Below are 19511 nucleotides of genomic sequence, written 5' to 3'. Positions count from 1 at the left end.
GGAAACACTTCCGCTGTGTTGTGGGCTTTTCAGCGCGTTTTTCTTAATGTGTTGTGTTGTGATATTTGCAACGCCCTGACCTCTCCGAGCCACCGTACTATCCAGTTCTTATAACACATCCATGGGCTAACCATAACCCTGCAGCAGCAGTAGTAACTGTGAGCTAGTATCGCGGCACAGGGCCGTTAAAGCGCGACTGATCTACGCATGCGCAGGAAAGAGACTAAGCGAAATAAAACCGGGTTCCATTAGTGACTGATGTGACACTGGAGCTGCAGCTGCTGCTGTCTGACATTACACTGTACAGTTCAAGAAACACCATGCCGCCGCCGAGCAGGACCAAAACCCGGCCTGGGAGTGAGCCTGGGAGTGGGACTGCCCGGTTCATTTCTGGAGTGGTGGAAGGTGAGCAGACGAACTCCTTGATCCCAGATTCAGGTTCAGGTGTCAGTGTAACTGAGCATCTCCTGTAGTTTTACTGTCATGTTTTCACTTCTCATAAACTCCACCTTTGCTTGATTCAGGTTTTTATGGGCGACCATGGACTATGGAGCAAAGAACAGAGCTCTTCAAAAGGTACAATATGTGTACCTTATTTGCCATGTGAACTATTTGGCGGACTTGGATGTGTTCAACAGGTAATACACGTTTTTAATGTAGACAGTCATCACTGGGTACACAGGGAGGACACAGAATAAAGTATTAGGACTGAGAGACACCTGCTGAGGTCCTCTGCTGCTGTCCTCCACCACCTGCTTCAACATTTGAATTGCCTGTCTGTTGTCTGTTGCTTTTCTGTCATTATAAAGTCCGGCCATTTTCCTCTGACCATCAACAAAGCTGGTTTATACAGTAGAACAGTATTCCGGAGTTTCCTCCAAGCTCCATCAGAGGAAGTTCACGTACCACTGGTGCTACACGTACCACAATTTGAGAAGCATGGGGGGTAATATCATATCTGCTAAAAATCACTTGAATAAACTTTCTTCGTCTTGAACACGTCTGCATGTGTACATGCATTGGTGTGCTCAAATGTTACTGAAACTTTTCAGTGGTGTACCTAATAAAGCGGCTGGTCCTGTCATCTGTCAGTGGTGGTTATATGTTCATTTTAATTTGGTTCACGAAGAACACACACACAGGATGTTAGATCTATAGGACAGGATTATCAACATACAGTAGAACAAACATTTATTCGTTCTTTATCCACCACGCACATCGGGTGAGGGGCGGGGCACATCCTGGAGCAGGTTGCCAATCACAGGGAAAACATTGAGAAACAAACAAGCATTACCTCTCAAATTCACATCTGTTATATCTACTGATGATTGGTACTTATATGCAGTGTTTCTCTACTCAACTGTCTGGATTAACAGGGAGCAGAAGTGGGGACTGAACTCGTACCTTTACGCCCCCAAAGATGACTACAAACACAGGATGTACTGGAGAGACCTGTACTCTGCAGAGGAGGCTGGTGAGCTTAGTTTTTCCACATATACATATGTATGTGTGTATATATATATATATATATATATATATATATATATATATATATATATGTATATGTGTATATGTATATATATATATGTATGTATATATATGTATATACATATATATGTGTATATGTATATATATGTATGTATGTACATACACATACAACATCTCATCTGTTGTTAGTGTTTTCAGTCCAGTCAAGTCAAGCAACCAAAGTTGACCAAAGTGCTTTACAGAGTTAAAGGCACAGCAATAAAAGATATAAAACATAAAAATCAAAACAAAATGCAAGTAAAACAATAAAATAGTGACCTAATAAAATAGTCAAATGTTAAAAACTACATAGAGGTTGACTAAGATATCTGATATCTTATCGATTGGTACCTGTTGAAATAACACTAGTGCACACTAGTGGAGGATCTAGGGTCACAACTAATGATTCTTTTAATTCTCGATTTCTACTACTATTACCGTAGATAGTTGTTTTTGTCATAAAATTAACAAAAACAAAACAGAAAAACTGAAGCGGATTCATCAGCAACAGAACTTGTTTTTGTCATAAAATTAACAAAAACAAAACAGACACACTGAAGTGGATTCATCAGCTATCAGAACAGTTGCAGATTCATTTTAATAGTTGAGTGAAAAGCTGCATGGTGCGGTTAAAACAATTATTTTCGGTAAATAGTGCAGCTGTAAGTAAAATACAGTATGAATGGGCAGGACTCTCCGCTGAGAGACAAGTTTTAATTACGCAGTCTCGTTCCTCTCTCTGTTATCACTACTGTTACACACTGAAGGGCATTGAGGATGATTTAAAGTCTGACCTGTTTTAAACAATCTTGTCTCTGGTGTCAGGTGTCTCTTTAGTGCGTAGTCTACCGATGGACTTTGGACCATCAGCGATTATGAGAACAAAGCAGCTGGCTTTAATTTATTGTGCTGTTGTTATTTTATTAGACTCATCATCAGGCGTGAAGCTAAAGTGTCCTCCAGAGAAACTGTGTGAGCTGGGAGCAGTTTACTCATCAGTGCAAACTTTTAATTCACCTCCTCATCAACATCTTGTTTTTTGTTTTTCCCCCAGAACAACTCGTGGCTTTGATTTCAGCAGCTAAACAGCACAACGTCGAGTTCATCTATGCCCTCTCTCCTGGCCTGGATATTACTTTTTCCAGCCCTAAAGAGGTCGCCGCCCTGAAGAGAAAATTAGAACAGGTAGGACTTTGTGTGCAGGGATAAAGAAGGGCGGCGCTCAAGAGATAATTCAGTTGTGTTTAGTTTTATGGCTCTCTGCAGGTTTGTTTTCACACTACACTGCTTTATAGGAAGGAAGCCCGCAGCGGTGAGATCAAATAGATTTTATGCGCAGCAAATAAGTCAAAACGCACACCTGATGCCACTGACACTGCTGCAGGTTTTAACCCGAGAGAAATAACTCTTTTCACATGACTCAATGCAACATTAAGAGTGCATTCACACTTGACACTTTGCATTCCCGTAATTACACGACGGTTTCTGCTATCGGTTTCTGAAAGCTGAGAAGTTGCACGTCAAAGTCATTGCGGTAATGTCACTCGTGTTGTTGCAGGAAGTCATTGAATAACTCAATAACTGCCAGATATTGAAAGTTCTTCTGGAAAAATTGGCAAAAGCACATTTTCTGTCCCTTTTATCGTTAAAATAAGCAAAAAAAACAACAAAAAACTCTGGTCTGCTTAAAAACATAGGTCTTGGTTTGCTTCAAGTGAACCAAATGCAGGAAGCAGACTACAACGCAGGGCATTGTGGGTTAACACAACCCAAACATACGCACGTGTACAGTACAACGGTCCCTGGGAGAAATGGCTGAGCCCATCATTGCAGTGTGCATGTGTCGTATGTTTGCATAAAGCAAAATAAAAAAGCAAGTTTTCTTTTGGGGGACAGGTGAGAGAGTTTGGCTGCAGATCCTTCTCTCTGCTGTTTGACGACATCAAGTCAGAGATGTGTCCAGCTGATAAACAGGCGTTCAGCTCCTTTGCCCACGCTCAGGTGGCCGTCACCAATGAGGTGTACCAGCACCTGGGAGAACCTGACATCTTCCTCTTCTGTCCCACAGGTGAGACAGTCGGGCTATGTACACAGCGTTTTCACGGTGGAATGAATGTGGAGGAAAAAAATGCATTTACAGTGGGATAAACCAGCTAAAAACTGTCTAAATCTCTAGATTACTGTGCTAAATTATGCACTCCCAACGTGCCTCAGTCATCTTACCTGCTGACTGTGGGAGAGAATCTTCTGCCTGTTATCGACATACTCTGGACAGGTGAAGACAAAAGCCAACACGTGCAATCACTGCTATAATTTTATAATTTCTTTCCTTAGAAATCTCTCTCTCTCCCCCCCTCTTTTGATGATTCAGGTCCTAAAGTGGTGTCCCACAAAATCTCAGTAGAGTCCATAGAAGAGGTTTCCTCTGTCCTAAGAAGGGCACCAGTCATTTGGGACAATATCCACGCAAACGATTACGACCCTCAGCGACTTTTCCTCGGGCCCTATAAGGTCAATACAAGCCTGTCAGGACGGTACTGTGTCAGTCCAGCACTGAGGTCGAAGTCTACAGATAGAAAATAATTTGTCTCCCCCTTTTGTAAAAAAGGATCGACCCACCGAGCTGATTCCCAAACTGAGAGGAGTGCTCACCAATCCCAACTGTGAGTTTTACCCAAACTTTGTGGCCATCCACACTTTGGCTACATGGTGCAAGGCTGCGACGCATGGAGGAGCGAGGGACGTGGAAATGGGTGAGTGGCTAGTTTAGACTCAACTCAAATGACCTCGAGAACACTGAGTGTCAGATTCAGAAACGGAAACAAAATGTTCTCCCCAAATTCCCACAAAATGTTCCTCTTGTTACGAAGATAATGTGTTAAACTTGAGTCAAACTCAAGTGACTTCAGAGTCTCTGCCCGTTTAAATCAAAAGAAGATGGATAACGTTTTGTATTGTATCAGTAGAAACACAAGGCCCTTTACTTTAAAGGGAAGTCGTGTAGGTTTCGTCCAAAGCTGAGCTTTCGGAACATGTTGATCCTATGTGTGAAATCCTGACCTTCATCACCAGGCGAAGAGGAGGACGACCTGTGCTACAGCCCTCAGAAAGCTCTGAGCCTGGCCCTCAGCGAGTGGCTGCAGGAGTTCCTGAGCACGGATCCACCTGGAGGTAGAGTCTCATGAGAGAACACTTCAACCTCACTCAACATTGCACATTTAAGTGCGTTGTTTCAAAGCAATTTGGAGAATGAGACACGATGTGTGTTGGGATCTTCATCAGATGAGGAGCCCATGCAAACAGACATCGGAGAAAGCTGCTATGTTCCCGGGCCTGGTGAGAAACCACTGTTCACAGCTGAACCTCTGACCCTGGATGACCTGAAGCTGCTGTCGGACCTCTTCTACCTGCCTTACGAACACGGGGTCACAGCCAGGACCATGCTGCAGGAGCTGGACTGGCTCAAGAACAACAGCTGCGCCACCACTGCAGAAACAGACAAGGTAATGTTGTGAGTTTGGCAGCTGCTCCAACACAGTGTTGCGTTCCGTCACGTGACGTGCGGTTTGTTTTTTCCAGACAGCAGAGTGGCGCTCGAGAGCGCAGCAGTTTGACGACATGTGTGAATCGGTGACGCAGATGTTTGACCGTCTGTCAAACGCCCCGAAGCGCAGTGTCCTCTACGACCTCTACAACTACATCTGCGACATTAAGAGCAGCGTGGGTATGGCCCGTGCCTATGTGAAAACATTGGGTGAGGAAATTTAAAATCTTCTACACAGTCGGGTGCATTTGTCAGAGACATCTGACCTACACTATCACACATTCTCCAACAATAGTGTTGCTTTATTATTATTCTAATGTATAATATGCAAAATAGTAATGTGTTAAAGGCATACTTCATGTTCTCTCTTTCTTACTCTTAGACAACTTTTTCTATTAGGAAACTGACGTTTGTGCCACTTTGTGTTCCATTTTCTCTCCCCACACCAAAGTCCATTGAAAAAAATCAGCGATTTTTACGTCACAGCACGCAGGAGTTCTCCATCTTCTTCGGCCTCCATCAGTCAATTAAAAGGAGTTATTTTTGTGATTTTTGTGACAGGGCAGCAGCAGACAAGCAGCTCCTGTGTCCACGCAACCTAAAAATGCTGGTTTACTCTGTGGACTTTGGCGCTTGAGAGTGAGCAGTTTACAAAGAACCACAAGTCCTCAACTGAAACGGTTCTGTTCTGGCATAGATTTTATGAGGAGAACCTCTTGGTTAAGTCAGATTTAATGAAACTGGTCACCTCTCAAACGAACCAAAGACCAATTTCAATAATAAGGCACATTCCTGAGTTTTCATTCCTTTGGCAACCTCAGAACATGTGGAACATACTGTAAGTGTGTCATGCACAGGATCTTACACAGACACGTCAACAACAGCCCACATAAAAAATAAGCAGCATTTATTACACAGAGAGGGTGATGGATAGTCTCTGTCTGTTGTCGTAACTGGTCACTAACCAGTGTGATCACACTCTACCCTAGCTTCAAATGTCATGATGTCTTTGTTTTTTCTGTAGGAGGGCGGGGTCAACCCTCTGCCCACCTCATGAACGATGATCCTGAACCCTGGAGATTCAGGGGAGGACTCTCAGGAGAGTTCCAGGTAGTCTATCAGTGTCCAAAAAAAACAGAGACAAGACGTATATTTTGTTCTGATGAGTGATAGTTAAAGCTGCCTTTTAAGGCAGTTTTATGGGACAAACACTCCCCCCCCATTCCACCTCTGCGCTACCACTGTACACACACAATATCAAGAAAAATCTTCAAAAGTTACTCCCATCTGCTTTTAAAGGGATTGTTCAACCATCTTGTGTCAGAGAATTGACCAGATGCAGCGTCATTACCTGGTTTTCAATCCAACCAGCCTGATGATGTCCAGTAAGCGGTCAGCTGACGATGCAGAGATGTTCTACAGTCAGAGTCTGCAGAAGTGAAGGGAGAAGAGTATTTAGTGATGAATCATAGAAGTTGGCACGCTGCACTGATTTCAACTGATTTTAGGGCTGAATCCCTCAGGGCGAACGACTGAAACGACTTCTTAAAGACAACATAAATGTTTTGATCAATATCAGAAGTTTTAAGCGCTCATGTTACCTTTTTTAGAAAGTTTCCCCTTAGCAACACATGAACACAAGCTACAGAGTTGGTGCATATTTTAGCAGTTGCAAGTGCCACTCTGTTAAGTTAAATATACTGAACGTTTACTTTTATACTAACAGAGAATGTTGCCAGCACATGGAAACAGGGACTTATTCAGATATCCACCCATGACGTCAGTGTACAGCATACGGCCGTACTGCCCCGAGGATAAGGTAAAGACGTCGGATCCTTAGGCGTGATCATGGTGCATTTTGTTTAAGTTCAGTGCCGTTGTTGTACAGTCTTGTTCCCTTTCATAGATAGAGGTGCAGAGGATTTTCACAGAGATGCAGAGAGCAGGAGAGGGCCAAATCCCCCAGGTGACACAGTCTCCGCTTATGTGCGACAGGTCAGAAATAATCACTTACTTCTCATCAGATTTTTGCTTCCACACCACGTTAACATCCCTGCTGCTCTGCTCCACTGCAGTCTGTCAGCAGGTGACGTGTCCCCTTCCCCGGACTGTGCGCTTGTCCTGGAGGATGAGATTGGGGTGTGCGGTTACGCGCTGGCACTCATTGATGCCAAACCAGCTGCAGCCAAGATTCAGGTGATTTAAAGCAGGATTCCTTTTACCAAAACATTAGATGATGATGATGATGCTGTAATATTCTTTTACTGTATGTTAACTCCCACCTCTAGAGGGCAACAGGTGACTCTGTGTTTGAGGACTTCCCCTCCTTGATTACTATTCAAGTGCTTCCCCGGGTCAGCGATCCTTCTCCAGCCAAGCGCATGATTGGCCAGCTGTTGTCCTGCATCAGGAGCAGTGGTAAGTGCAGGCTGTTTACAGAGAGACTGTCCTGTAACAGCTGTAATTTACAAAGCTGGGTTTTAATGGGCTGGATATTCTCCACAGGCAGGAGGTGTTCTGTCTGTGTCACAACAGGTGCACACTTCACTTACTGACCTGTGGCTTCTCAAGGCGTGGATAATAGGACAATTGCCTGGTCTGATTAAGACCTGGTCTGGTTAAGTGATCTGACCAGGATCAAGTGCTGTCGAGTTTTTATCCAACTTAATCTAATGAATGACTAGGCCTAGTTAATAGAAAATAACAGAAATAGAAATTAAAGTCAGTTCCTTGAACACAGCTGTCTCCTGTCTTCCCGACTTAACAGCTTAATGCGTGAAAGTGACTTTTTGAGGACTTTTAACTTTTTTGTCCCAATTACAAATGGATTTGACTTTGCCATGCATATATCCAGGTGTGAACATTTGTACTCAATACTGTCCACAGGTTAAAAAGTATCAAATAAATATCAAATCCCTCCATTTTCTTTTCGTTTCTCCTCACAGGTTCCAGAGGAGCGTTCTGTGAGTTGAGGGAGAACGATCGGCGCATGATACAATTTTACACTAATCTGGGCTCCTTCAAACTCGCCAAAGTGGCCGGTTTACCTCACGAAGTCCTTACCATGGCAACAAGCCTGTGAAACGTATTGCTCACAAATATTCCCCCTCAGGTTTGACTGTTGAGATCAAAACAAAAGGCCGTGCAAACAATCAACCAACTGTAATATCAGTCATGGTCAAATTCTTTATAATTTAAGGTGGATAACAGGATTTCTTTTTTTAAATCATGTAATGAACTAGCAGTTTCTTTGATATATATGCATACAATGTTAACATAGTGGAAATCTCCCATATTGATCACATTGCTAATTACTGTTAACAGACTATTAAAACCTAATCTTATTTTCCTTTTCTTTATTTATTACCATTGACTTTACATTTATATGAACTGCAGTGTGGTTGCCAGCAGCACGACACTTACCCCAGGTAGCATCTGGACATAGGACACTTCTGACGATGATGTGGTACTGCCCGGCTTTCATCTGGCCCAGACATAATGGACGCGGGCCAAAAGTGAACCAAATATCCTTATAAACACACGTGCCTGTAAATATGGCCTGAATACTTTCAGACAAATGTGGGCCACCTTTGGTAAAGATGTGGCATAATCGCGGTCGTGACTGACACTTGGTGATGCCGTGTTCAGCTTGTGGCGGGAGTGGATCGACCCAAGTGCCATCCAGATGGCAAAACGTTTTCTATCTGGGGCAGATATTAGCATGCACACACAAAAACACAAAATTGATTTATGTTGAGAGAGGATGGTCATGTTTAAAAAGACTCTGATTGAATGTGGTTAACGGACCACAAGATTAGTGTATTTCTGTAGCAGTGAGTCTCAGGTTTTTTGATCCATGTCAGCAATTTAATCGCTAGAAGAGGTTTCCATTATATGTTGTAACACTTTACTATAAGCAGTGCACTCAAAGACAATTGAAAGTTCCAATTTTAATCTTTTTTTTTACAAAGAGGTTACAAAAGGAATATATTAAGTTTATCTTACCATGGAATCGCTGGTGTCTTGAAAAGCTGACATGTTCAGACGATTAACATAATGTGCGTTAAGGGTGACCATTGCTTGACGGATATACAGTACACTTAATAAAACAAAACTTCAGTGTATCTAAAAAAAAAAAAAAAAAAAAAAAAACTTGGAAAAATCAATCAAAGACATCTTCCAGTAAGGTCAATATTTCAAGTCATTTATGGACATTCATTTGTTTTTTTCTAAATATACTCTCCTGCTTTGACCTTGTTGCCCTGAGTATGTGTGTGACCATAGTGACCAGCAGAGTGACTGCAGTGGAGGACGTCCACATTAGCTTTGGGGGTCAGACTTTTATTCCCTAGAATCTACTGGGACACCTGACGTATCTAACCAGCCAGGATTATTTCCACTTGTGCTCATCGGTGCACCCATGGATGTATTAAAATTGAGGTGTGGTCAGGCACATCACATTACTATTTTAAGGCAGCAGAAAGCCTTAAGTCAATGGTGTGGTATTTTCATGCTTATTTAAATGGCGCTATTAGATGTGCTTACATAGGCGCGTTCACAGTGCACATACACTCTGTTTACCTACACAGGGACATGCTTCAGTGCTTCGCCTCTTCCTCATGAATGTGGGTGCAGTTAAGGGTCTAAGGGTTGTTAGACTGGGACAGGGGGGTTGTTGATGTGACAGAGGAATAACAAACAGGGGAGGCAATGGGTCTACCAGAAGTGTGAAGTAGTGAAGGGTTCTTGCTGCAAACGTAGAGAATTTGATCTGTCCCCTTAGCAGAGAGTCGTTCACTTCTCCAGTTTCCTGCATTATCCTTGTGCCACGCCCTTTAATCCATCATTTAAAACAGGGCCCAAGATGGTTAAAAAATAACTAACTGATGTGTAGTCACTGTCCCTCACGGGTCTGTAGTTGTAGTTGAATGTGCAGCTTTTTCCACTCTTCTATTTTCTCTTGCACTTCATCATCATGTAATATAATGAAATATATAACTTTGTTATAAAGTTATTATTGCACAGTATAAAAACCAGATAAGAAATGTCATACATACATAAAACCTTAGGCACCAGTGTTGCATATGGACATGTGACATGTAGGAACACCTTCAGTCCTGCTGTAGTTTTTTTAAATAAACTCAAGCCCCTCGTATTTCACATCCCCAATCTTTGTCTCAGGCATCAGCACCTGACCATCAAGCGTAAAAGCGATGATATAAGTGGCAATCCTGCCTGCATCCTCCTCTGATTTTAAGGCCAGAATGATCTGGTCGTCCGTGTCTGGAACAAACTTAAAAGAGGAAAAACCGTGGGTGGGGTCGAGGGGTCCGACATGCCGCGCAGATATGAAGCTGAAGTCTGCGGGGCACATCAGGAGAAGGTTTGTGGCACGCCGCTCGTCTGCGGTCTCTTCGTAGTGCTCGTGACTGGCTCGGCGAGGGAGGAAGAACCAGCGCTGGAGACGCTCACTCCACACAGCTGATTCATGAATAAGGTAGCCTGTGGCGGTGAGAGGAAGCAGAGTGAGTAAGGGCTAACAGCGAGACTCTTGGGTGTCATTTTCACCTCGCAACTGGACCTTGGTGAGGCTGTAAGCGCCATGTACAATATCGGAAATGGTGGATTTTATGAGAGAACAGAGAGGTGCGTCTGTTGGTAGAGCTGCAGACACACTTTTGTTAAATCCGCAATCAACATATTATTAAATGATTTGGACGGTAAATGAATTGGCTAACCGATCTCTATATGACAGGCTGTACAGAGGAAGCAAAATCAAACTGAGAAAAAAACATCTGCGCAGACCTGGAGGTTTGATCCCTGCTGCATTCCGCAGGGCATTGTAGTGTGGTACCCAATTATCATGCTCCACATTGCCATGGTAGCCAACCACTTTCACCCACTCTGGGTTATTGTTGACAACTTCCCCTGAGGTCGTGGTCCACTCCTTCCCCAGGCCACCAACATATAGATGCTCCTCCTTCACTGCCAACCACTCTGCCTTGAACCCTGCACACACAGAAGACGTACAGATGAGTCAAAAAGGCATGTTAATTGTCCCAGAGTTCTGTTTGCAGACAACTGAGGACAGGTCCCATACATTGGCTGACTGGATGTTTTTATTGACTAGTCAATAGAAGAGTAATTACACAGGGAAAACACTCACTCGCCCACTCTGTCCGAGCCACACTCTTAAACATGGATAAACACACATAAAACTGTAGCTGGTCACGGAAAATAAGACACTGAGCCATGGATCACCAAGACTGAAATTACACATTAATGCAAGGAGATTGATCATGGCATGGTAATGGTAATAAAAAAAAATAAAAAAAAAAGGTCAAAAAGCAATAAAATAAACTAACAGATGCAAAAATCAGAAGAGAAAAAATAAGAGAACTAAGGAAAAAGTAACTTCTCATATTTAACCGTGGCTTTCTCAAAAAATATCAGAAAGAGGTTTATAGAATTTATAACACATGTTCTCTAGATCCATAAAGGACATGATGTCTCAAATCTAGGACGAGGAACAGAACCCTCCCCCGAGTAAGACAGTCCAATACGAGTAAAGAGCTAAAAGACAACATGTTCTGTTTTATTTTCGGCAAGTGCAAAACATTGGTTGTTGTTGAGCTACTTTAATTCACGTGTTGCTGTTGAAGCTTTTATACCATATACGTGATGTGGTCTTCTTCTATGATGTTGCATTTGGAGTTAGAAAACCCCTACAGTACCTTCTTTGTCATATTCTTTCCGTCAGTCCTAATTAACCTAATTAACTTCAGAAGGACTTTACAGCACAGCTACTCAAGCACAGACCTTAACATCTCTTCCTATCACCTTTAGGACCATGTACTGAAAACTAACCTTTGGAGACCAACCCATCACCGTCTGTTAATATAACCCAGGGGATGACCCGGTTGCCCTCGATCCTGTACACCACTCCTGTCCGGTCGTCTACACTGTACAGGTGACCGTTGAATGCCACAAGCTCTGATAGCTCCATACCTGCAAAATAATTAATATATTTAAAAACAAAAAGAAGAGGTCATCCACACATTGATTAAAACAGAGTGTATATATCCTTGTAAGTACTATATACCTCGTCCTTTCTCGGCCAGATGACTCTCCAGGGTGATGGTCTCAGGGTCCCACTCCACTTGCAGACTGTCAGCGCTCTGCGAGACGGTCAGGTAACCTGTTTTCATGTAGCTGAACCACGTCTGGTCCCTAGAGCTGCGTGATGCTGTGTCCAGGTCTGCAATCAAGCCTATACGGTAGCGGATGCCATTTGTTGTTCTCTGTGGCGGACTTAACGGGTAAGTGTCATTGTAAGACCTTCGCCTTTTCATGTGGTGGGCGACATTATGTACAGTTTGTTTGTGAGAGTCCCTGAGGATATCGTCATCTCCCTCACCATACATGTCCAAACTGTGAGCACCACTGCGGAAGTACCCTCTCGCAGGAGTGTGGTGCAGGTATAATACAAGCACTAAAGCCAGCATGGCCACCACAGCAATCGCCCGCCATTTTGGGTAAAAGCGTGAGTCTGAGGTGGAGACTTGTGTCATGGATGCCAAGGCCAAGGGGAGGCCTCGAGCGGTAACACCAAGGGAGGTCATGGAGGCGTCGTCTTCATTCTCACCATCGGGCGTTGACTGGGACTGGTGATTATCACAACCTTGGATGGAGCAAACCAAACAGAAAAGCAAATGAGGAGAACATTGTTTAACACTTACAACTGACAAACACAATATTGATAAAACTAAGAGTTGACAACATTTTTACAGGTCAATAGTTTTATTAATTTCAAAGTTAGCTACGTTTGGTGAATGGACCCTTAAGAAGATGAAATCCAATTCCAATCCTAGCCCTTTTTCGTAATATATTAAACAAGCTGGAGGCAATGAATTATTGTTATTATAAAAACTACTTTTAGTTACTGCACTTGACTTGTATGTCAAATTTGAGGTCACTGTCCAGTTTGACTCCCAAACTCGACAGACAATCCAGAAGTGGTTGGACTGAAATGGTGTTTTTTTTTCTCAGAGGAAGATATAATTATGACATGTGCTTCCTCATGATGGTTCCTAATGGGAGTAAATAAAGTGTGAACAGAACAGGCCAGAAGATTGAGCCTTGTGGTACCCCACAGGAGAGAGGTGATGTTGCAGAAATCATAGTGGTACTACAACACACAGAGGAAATAAGCCTGTTGACTAACAGCAGCAAGACTGTTTTGACAAAAGAAAGCAATGCCTCACTAGACACTAAACTAGACACTAAATTGCTCTTATATGTACCTGAATGACAGTCAGAATGCCTGTTGTTTTTATAATTTTCACTAAGTTTTTCACTGAAAAAAGGCAAAAGCAACTGAGAAAAATGACAGTGTCCCTGAGCTCTTATCAATATTTGCAGGTGCAAGGCTCTATTGTCATACTGCCTCTAGGCTCCATTTATTTATTGTTCCTCTTTAGATCTGTGCTGACTTCCTATAGGCAACAAACTTAACCTGCAGGGCTCCTCCGCCAGTTTGCTTCCAGTGCAAACAGGATGGCAAATGAACAGAAGCAGGAGTCCTGCATGCAGGGGTCGCTCCCTCTCTGGGCTCCGACTGACAGAAATCCATCGTAGCAAAAGGAGCATTAATCCCTGAAAAAGGGCTTTTTGTTTGCTTTGTTTTCTGCAAACAAAAGGAGCTTTGTTTTGTTGTTCAAGCAGAACTTGTTAATATGCAAGCTGTGTAGGAAGCCAATGCATAATACTTTTCTGATTTTTCAGCTTCTTAAATTGGAATATTTTAATTTTTTTTTGCTCCATGTAATAAATCAATCATTAAAACGGAATCATTTTGGTTTGTGAAAAAGGTCATTTGAGAAAATCGCTATTTCCAGGTTTTGGGAAACTTTTTTCAACATTTTCCCTTTGTAGCCCCAAAGAAACTGAAACTGTAAATCATCAAAGTGTGAGGAGAAGGGAGGGAACCATTTATGATTACAATATGTCACATGAGTTCCAAGCAGGAGGTTATTCAAAACACTTGAGGTTTCAGGTGTTGGGGCTGGCAGGGCGCACATTCAGATGCACTGCCTGCTGAAATATGAGACGTGTGCTTGTTTCGGGAGAACACCGAACACCAAGGTAACCATCAACCTTTCTGACACCAAGGTCAACCGACTGGAACAGACAGTGTTAATATCTACCTGTCCCTGAGTGCAGCGGCTTCCAGTTCAATCATATTTTTACAGAACTGACCAATATTATCAGTTTTAAAATGTAAGTAAAGTAAAACCCATAATGAAACATAAATTCCTTTTTTATAATTGTAAAACTATAGCTAACATACCCAGCATGTTAGCTTTATTTTTACAATGAGGCTGCAATAATGGAGGCTGGACTTTTGGGACATCATTTCCAGGAGACTAGTTTTTCATGACATTGCCATTAGTAAGGTAAAGCATTTTATTTCTAGAAAAAGTTTGTCAGGGATCCCTGATGGTGAATTGAATTTAACTGGTTGGACATTAAAAACCCACTGCAAAGGTAATATAACCCAGTGTGCCTTTTGGTCTGAAAACGCACTTTTGAAAGTAACTAAACTACTAAAATATTTGAAAAAAACAAACAAAAAAACTCTTAATTCAAAGTCTAATGTGGTGATTTAATGGTTTCTTTTAATCGAAATATATTTGGTAGTTGTTGAAAAAGTGGAAACACAAGTTGGTTTTGATTTTCTACAATGATTACAGTGCAGTGGATGTAGTGCAGTACGGCCTTAATCTTTTCAATCATCACTGGGAGGAGGATACATTTTCAGATAGACATTTGTGTTCAATAGTTAGTTAGGTATGACTTCCCCAGTTGTTCATTTTGACTAATTAGGCTCTCTCTGTGTGTTCTCTGTGTGTACAAAATTGTATTAATCACTGTACATATCATGGTTAATAAAACACTCTGTTCCTCTTCTATTCATAAATCGGTTTGAAATCTAGTAACCCCATCACTATTTTACATAATAAATCAGCTGAACTGTGCAACATGCAAATCTTAGCATACACAATGTCTGCAGGACAGAAAGAGGTGTTTGAGAAGTTAGAAGTTAGACAGGTAGTATTTGGATGGAATAACTATTGGTGGACAAATATTTGGGTGGAATCACCCTCTGAGGGTATAAAGCCTCTGGTTATGCAATGCATTGGGTGGAGTTGTCACAAAACCTGTAGTCCTAGAAATTCTGAAAGTCCAGCATCCAGTATAATGGGAACATAATATTAAAATTATGCAGCAACTATTTAGCACAATTCAAGTTTTGATATCAGTCAATGTCAACAACAATCCCAATAAATATCCGACACTGATTGATGAATAAAATTAATAGTTGGCATTGTTTTCAACACATTTTAGTTGACAGGAATACACAAAAAGTGAAACAATACTATACTTATAAATTGATCATTTTTACCTTTTACACCACAAAGGTTATGTTTTCAGTTGTGTTTATCTGTCTTTGAGCAGCATAACTTAAAATGTAAAGGGAGGATTAAGTTGGGGTATTTTCTTTTTTAAGATAGGGGAGTGTACTGACACAGTGGGAAAGGAGTGGCCTTGGCAGATATTTGAGATCTTTTAGTGGTTTCTCTTCTCTTCTCTCATAATGGTTTTGAAGGAAAAAAAAGTGCAGTGACAAATGCAGGACAAAGGGCCGAAACCTTTTTGTGTAATTTATAAAGCACTATTTCTTAAAACAAACTTACAGGATTGCTGGGGCCGGAGACATTACAACTGTCTCTTAATGTTACAGCTTTACAGTGAATGGGCTCTTAACTGTAGAGGTTAACTGTAAATAACAAATTAGTGGTTGAGCTAAAGCAATACTTAAGGTGGGTATAATTTGGCAGCACACTCACTGTTTGTAATTTCAAAGATCAATCAACCGTTCAGGAATCTCAAAATAAATGTCACAACAGAATCAAAACACAAACTTTGTCTCTGCAACTGAGAAAAACAGAGTACACACAAATCACAGTGTAGTGTAGCAAGGCTAAACTATTAACTATATTACTATACTGATGAATAAATATGACATCCAGGGCTGCAATGGTTAATCTATAAAGCGATAACTTACTTTTTCATCAACTAGTTTGAGTTTCAGTGTTTTTTTTTTAAATAATTAAATCAAGCTTTCTGACTTTTCAGCTTCTTAATCTAAATATTTTCTGGTTTCTTTGCTACAGTTAACTCCAGATAAACAGTCAACACAGTAATCGATTCTAAAAAATAATCACTAGTTGCAGCTCTAATAACATCACAAGTAAATTCAAAAGTATTACTTTATCCCTTTTGCCAACACACACAATCATAATGCCCTTATTGTCACTATTGTATGCAATGCCTACATAACATGTCTGTGCAGCACAGAGCCAAACACAGCTGCTGGTGTATGAACAGTTGAATTATTCACCCTTTCTTCGCCTCTTCTCCGCTGGATAAGCTGCCACCATCTCGCCGGTCTCCTTTGCACGCAACTCATTAAGAAACTTCCCGTCCCTCAAGCTTCAAGCCCTCTGTCCCACATAAATAAATTATTCTATCTCACTCAGTCTCCTCCTCCTTCTCTCTGGTCCAACCTTCAGTCAAAACATGAGCCAGTCAGGAAAGCCAGACAAACAGGTAGTTGACGAGCTGACATACCTTCAGGCTTGAGCAACGACAGTTCTGCGTCTTTAAAGGGCCAGTTACTTCCGCGTGTGCGAGTTAACTGAACAAACCAAACAAGCTGAGCGACCCGGTTCTCCTCCCACTAAACTCATTCTACATCTCACCGGCATCTCTCACTCTCCCACATGAATATCTGGTCTACTGTACATCTCTTGCCAAAGTCCCTCCTTTGAATATCTGTTAGCTCAAGTTTCTCTTTATTATTCTAGAGAGTCTACAAAGAACCAGGCTTAGAGGAACTTTTGGGGGTGTTGTTAGATAAATTAGTTAAATGGAAAGAGAAACCACTTTAACTGCTGATTACTGATGACTAACTAAGTAAATGATGATTGAGCCAGAAATCATTAAATGGTGGACTGTAGTCCAGATCTGAACCTTTAATAATAAACATGTTTGGACAGAATTTGTATTTATTTTGCAGCTTTTCTAGGCTTTAAGGCATTAAGGGTCCGGGACTAATTTATTGTAAAAACATAATTGACAAAACTCAGCCAATCAGAGCAGTGAATTCTGATAAGCAGTTGGACTGGAGTGAGACAAGAAAAAGGAAAAGTGGAGAAAGTAGAGAAGTACAGAAAAGAAAAAAAGAATAACTAGTTACTACATATGGCAAGTTCTGACATGCCAAACATTTTAATCCCCACAGATTCTTAAGAGATTTTCTCTTACTTGCTTATAGGGTTGCAACTAACGTTATATGCATCATTTATGAATCTGTCAGTTGTTTTCTGGACTGAACAATTAAAACAGCAACTAAACTTCTCAAAATAAGTTTGGACACGTTTAATAATACCACACGGTATTGTATTTCCTAGAGGTGGGACAATAGCACTTTTTGTGTCCGGTGCAGAAAACTTGAGTATTTTAGACCATTTACGAACTCTGAACTGTGAACAACACATTTGTGCTGACTCGTTTCAAAGACATAAAATCTCCAACTGTGTAACAAATATTGTTCTCGCAAAAAGAAGAAATAAACAGCCCAAACATGCTCAGCTAAAACGCTTTTGCCGGTTTTTATTTACATTTTTAGTCTGTGCAAAGTGAAGCATGGGATATATAGGATTTTTGGATTGCAATGGATTCTACATTTTTATCTGTCCGATATCCGACCCAGTGATTTTGACCAGTATCGGGCCAATACCGATTCCCATTTTAGTCACCTTTACAGCGAGGTACAACTTTACGGCTTGTAAATAGTATCTCAATCTTTTAGGCTATGTCCTGATGTATCTCAATATATCCTTGCACCCATGAAAAGTTTTATTTTTAGAGGTCTGTGCTTCTTACAGGACTGTAGCAACACTTGATACTGAATACTGTCACATCCTCTAACCTACCCTACAAAATAAGGTAATTTCTGTATATACTAGCTGTGTATGATGTGTATTATACTTCAAATACAATTGTCTGTAATTGTCTTTTTTTACATTTAATGAAGGGTGTTTACATGTAATGCTCAATTAGGGATATTTGTACGTGTAAGAATCCATAATATTGTTTTTTATGACACAATACTTATTATGATGCACTTATTTTGCACTTATCTTGCACATGGCAAATATGGTAATACATAATACAAAAAACTGAACACTTAAAATAATAAAAACTAAACTAAAACTAAGCATTTGCAAAAAACTAAAATCTAATTAAAACTAACTCGTTTTAAAAACAAAAAACAAAAAACAAATAAAAACCTTGGTGAGCCCACAGGCAGCCAGTCAGCTACGGCCACGCAGGCAGAGGAGAGCTGAGGCGAGTCATGGAAGCCCCGGCAACACTTGTAAACTTTAACCGGCTTCCTACTACACAAACATATCAACCTGAAACCTGCACACGTCGTGGGAGCGTTGAGACGCCGACATACTTTCGAATGAGAGCGCTGTCACACAGCGTCACAACAGTTTAATACAAGTTATAAAGAGGGGGAAAAAACGTTAGCTGTGTGGCTATCAGAGGCTAGCGCGACTCTGCTAGCATCAGGCGTTGGCGCAATAATGCGAACGTTACAGCTAACGGCTAATAACAGCCTCGAAAGTGAAGTACGTCGTTTTCTCATCGTGACTTCGTGGCTGGTTGAGGTTCTGTGCTCACCTGGTCCAGCAGAGGCTCTGCAGGCACAGTCTGCTCGAAGTTTCCCAGCTTCTCAGCGGTTGTAAAGCGTCTCCTGCTCAGAGATGCTGTCGCACTTTGAACCACAGCACAGTGGGGATGATTATGTTGTGTCAGACACAGAACTACACTGCATGTGTGTGCGCTGTATTGAAAGCAGCAAACTTACGAGTGATCAAAAAAGTAGTATGATTCGTTATTAGAAGAAAACCACGTTTTTTCGCTGAATTAAAAACAATTTGGTGTACCACGCAACACCAAACTAGTTTATGCAAAACAAGTCCATCAAGCTCTTCTAACAAACGCACATATAAGAGTCAACAAAATGTGTCATATTATTGTGATTATTCCTTGAGCCATACAACCTGCTGCACTTCATCTAAATCCATATTACTTTTGTGTTGCTCACAAACAGACACAGGAAAAGATGACAAACAACTAAAATATAACCTCTTTGGCAGAGGTAAGAATAGTGTAAACAAAGTTTTCACACACCCGAAGTAAGATATTATTACATTATAGCCAATGTAAAATTGTTTTCTGTACTATGGATGAACAGATACATCAGGGAAACTGTTGTTTTGTTCAATTCTTCCCACTCCCCCCA

The 19511-nt window shown here is 41.3% G+C and overlaps 2 protein-coding genes across 4 annotated transcripts; one reads left to right on the top strand and one right to left on the bottom strand.

The window, feature by feature from the left end:
- The first annotated feature begins 100 nt into the window (after window positions 1-100).
- Window positions 101-9233, top strand: ogal (O-GlcNAcase like). 2 transcript variants are annotated; one of them, XM_058640231.1, is made up of 17 exons: window positions 101-405; window positions 525-638; window positions 1377-1474; window positions 2582-2712; window positions 3424-3595; window positions 3704-3802; window positions 3899-4038; window positions 4136-4280; window positions 4600-4698; window positions 4810-5030; window positions 5107-5281; window positions 6096-6181; window positions 6798-6890; window positions 6978-7066; window positions 7147-7267; window positions 7360-7489; window positions 8017-9233. In XM_058640231.1, exons 2-17 carry the CDS (start codon window positions 541-543, stop codon window positions 8151-8153), a joined length of 2034 nt encoding a protein of 677 aa, XP_058496214.1. In that variant the 5' UTR covers window positions 101-405; window positions 525-540; the 3' UTR covers window positions 8154-9233. The 2 variants fall into 2 exon arrangements, with proteins under 2 accessions (XP_058496214.1, XP_058496213.1); XM_058640230.1 differs by having other exon boundaries at window positions 102-405; window positions 525-576.
- Window positions 9007-19078, bottom strand: cant1b (calcium activated nucleotidase 1b). Of its 2 annotated transcripts, none has more exons than XM_058640233.1 (5): window positions 18887-19078; window positions 12174-12752; window positions 11939-12079; window positions 10877-11080; window positions 9007-10573 (listed from the first exon to the last, which is right to left on the bottom strand). In XM_058640233.1, the coding sequence occupies exons 2-5, from the start codon at window positions 12691-12693 to the stop codon at window positions 10203-10205; spliced, it is 1236 nt and encodes a 411-aa protein (XP_058496216.1). In that variant the 5' UTR covers window positions 12694-12752; window positions 18887-19078; the 3' UTR covers window positions 9007-10202. The 2 variants fall into 2 exon arrangements, with proteins under 2 accessions (XP_058496216.1, XP_058496215.1); XM_058640232.1 differs by lacking the exon at window positions 18887-19078 and adding an exon at window positions 16536-16658.
- Between the last annotated feature and the right edge of the window lie 433 nt (window positions 19079-19511).

The sequence above is a fragment of the Solea solea genome, chromosome 10, assembly GCF_958295425.1.
Source record: "Solea solea chromosome 10, fSolSol10.1, whole genome shotgun sequence".
Lineage (NCBI taxonomy): Eukaryota > Metazoa > Chordata > Actinopteri > Pleuronectiformes > Soleidae > Solea > Solea solea.
Note: the sequence above shows the minus strand (reverse complement) of the source record. Positions and strands in the feature narration are given on the sequence as shown.

What these genes read in the sequence shown, in the direction of transcription:
- ogal (XM_058640230.1), top strand. Translation starts at nt 321, where the DNA reads ATGCCGCCGCCGAGCAGGACCAAAACCCGGCCTGGGAGTGAGCCTGGG. An exon ending in AGCGAGGGACGTGGAAATGG is followed by an intron (nt 4,281 to 4,599) that starts GTGAGTGGCTAG and finishes CTTCATCACCAG; the next exon opens with GCGAAGAGGAGGACGACCTG. An exon ending in GTCCTGCATCAGGAGCAGTG is followed by an intron (nt 7,490 to 8,016) that starts GTAAGTGCAGGC and finishes TTCTCCTCACAG; the next exon opens with GTTCCAGAGGAGCGTTCTGT.
- cant1b (XM_058640232.1), bottom strand. Translation starts at nt 16,575, where the DNA reads ATGGTGGCAGCTTATCCAGCGGAGAAGAGGCGAAGAAAGG. An exon ending in TGATGGGTTGGTCTCCAAAG is followed by an intron (nt 11,081 to 11,938) that starts GTTAGTTTTCAG and finishes CTGTGTGTGCAG; the next exon opens with GGTTCAAGGCAGAGTGGTTG. An exon ending in AGCAGGGATCAAACCTCCAG is followed by an intron (nt 10,574 to 10,876) that starts GTCTGCGCAGAT and finishes TCACCGCCACAG; the next exon opens with GCTACCTTATTCATGAATCA.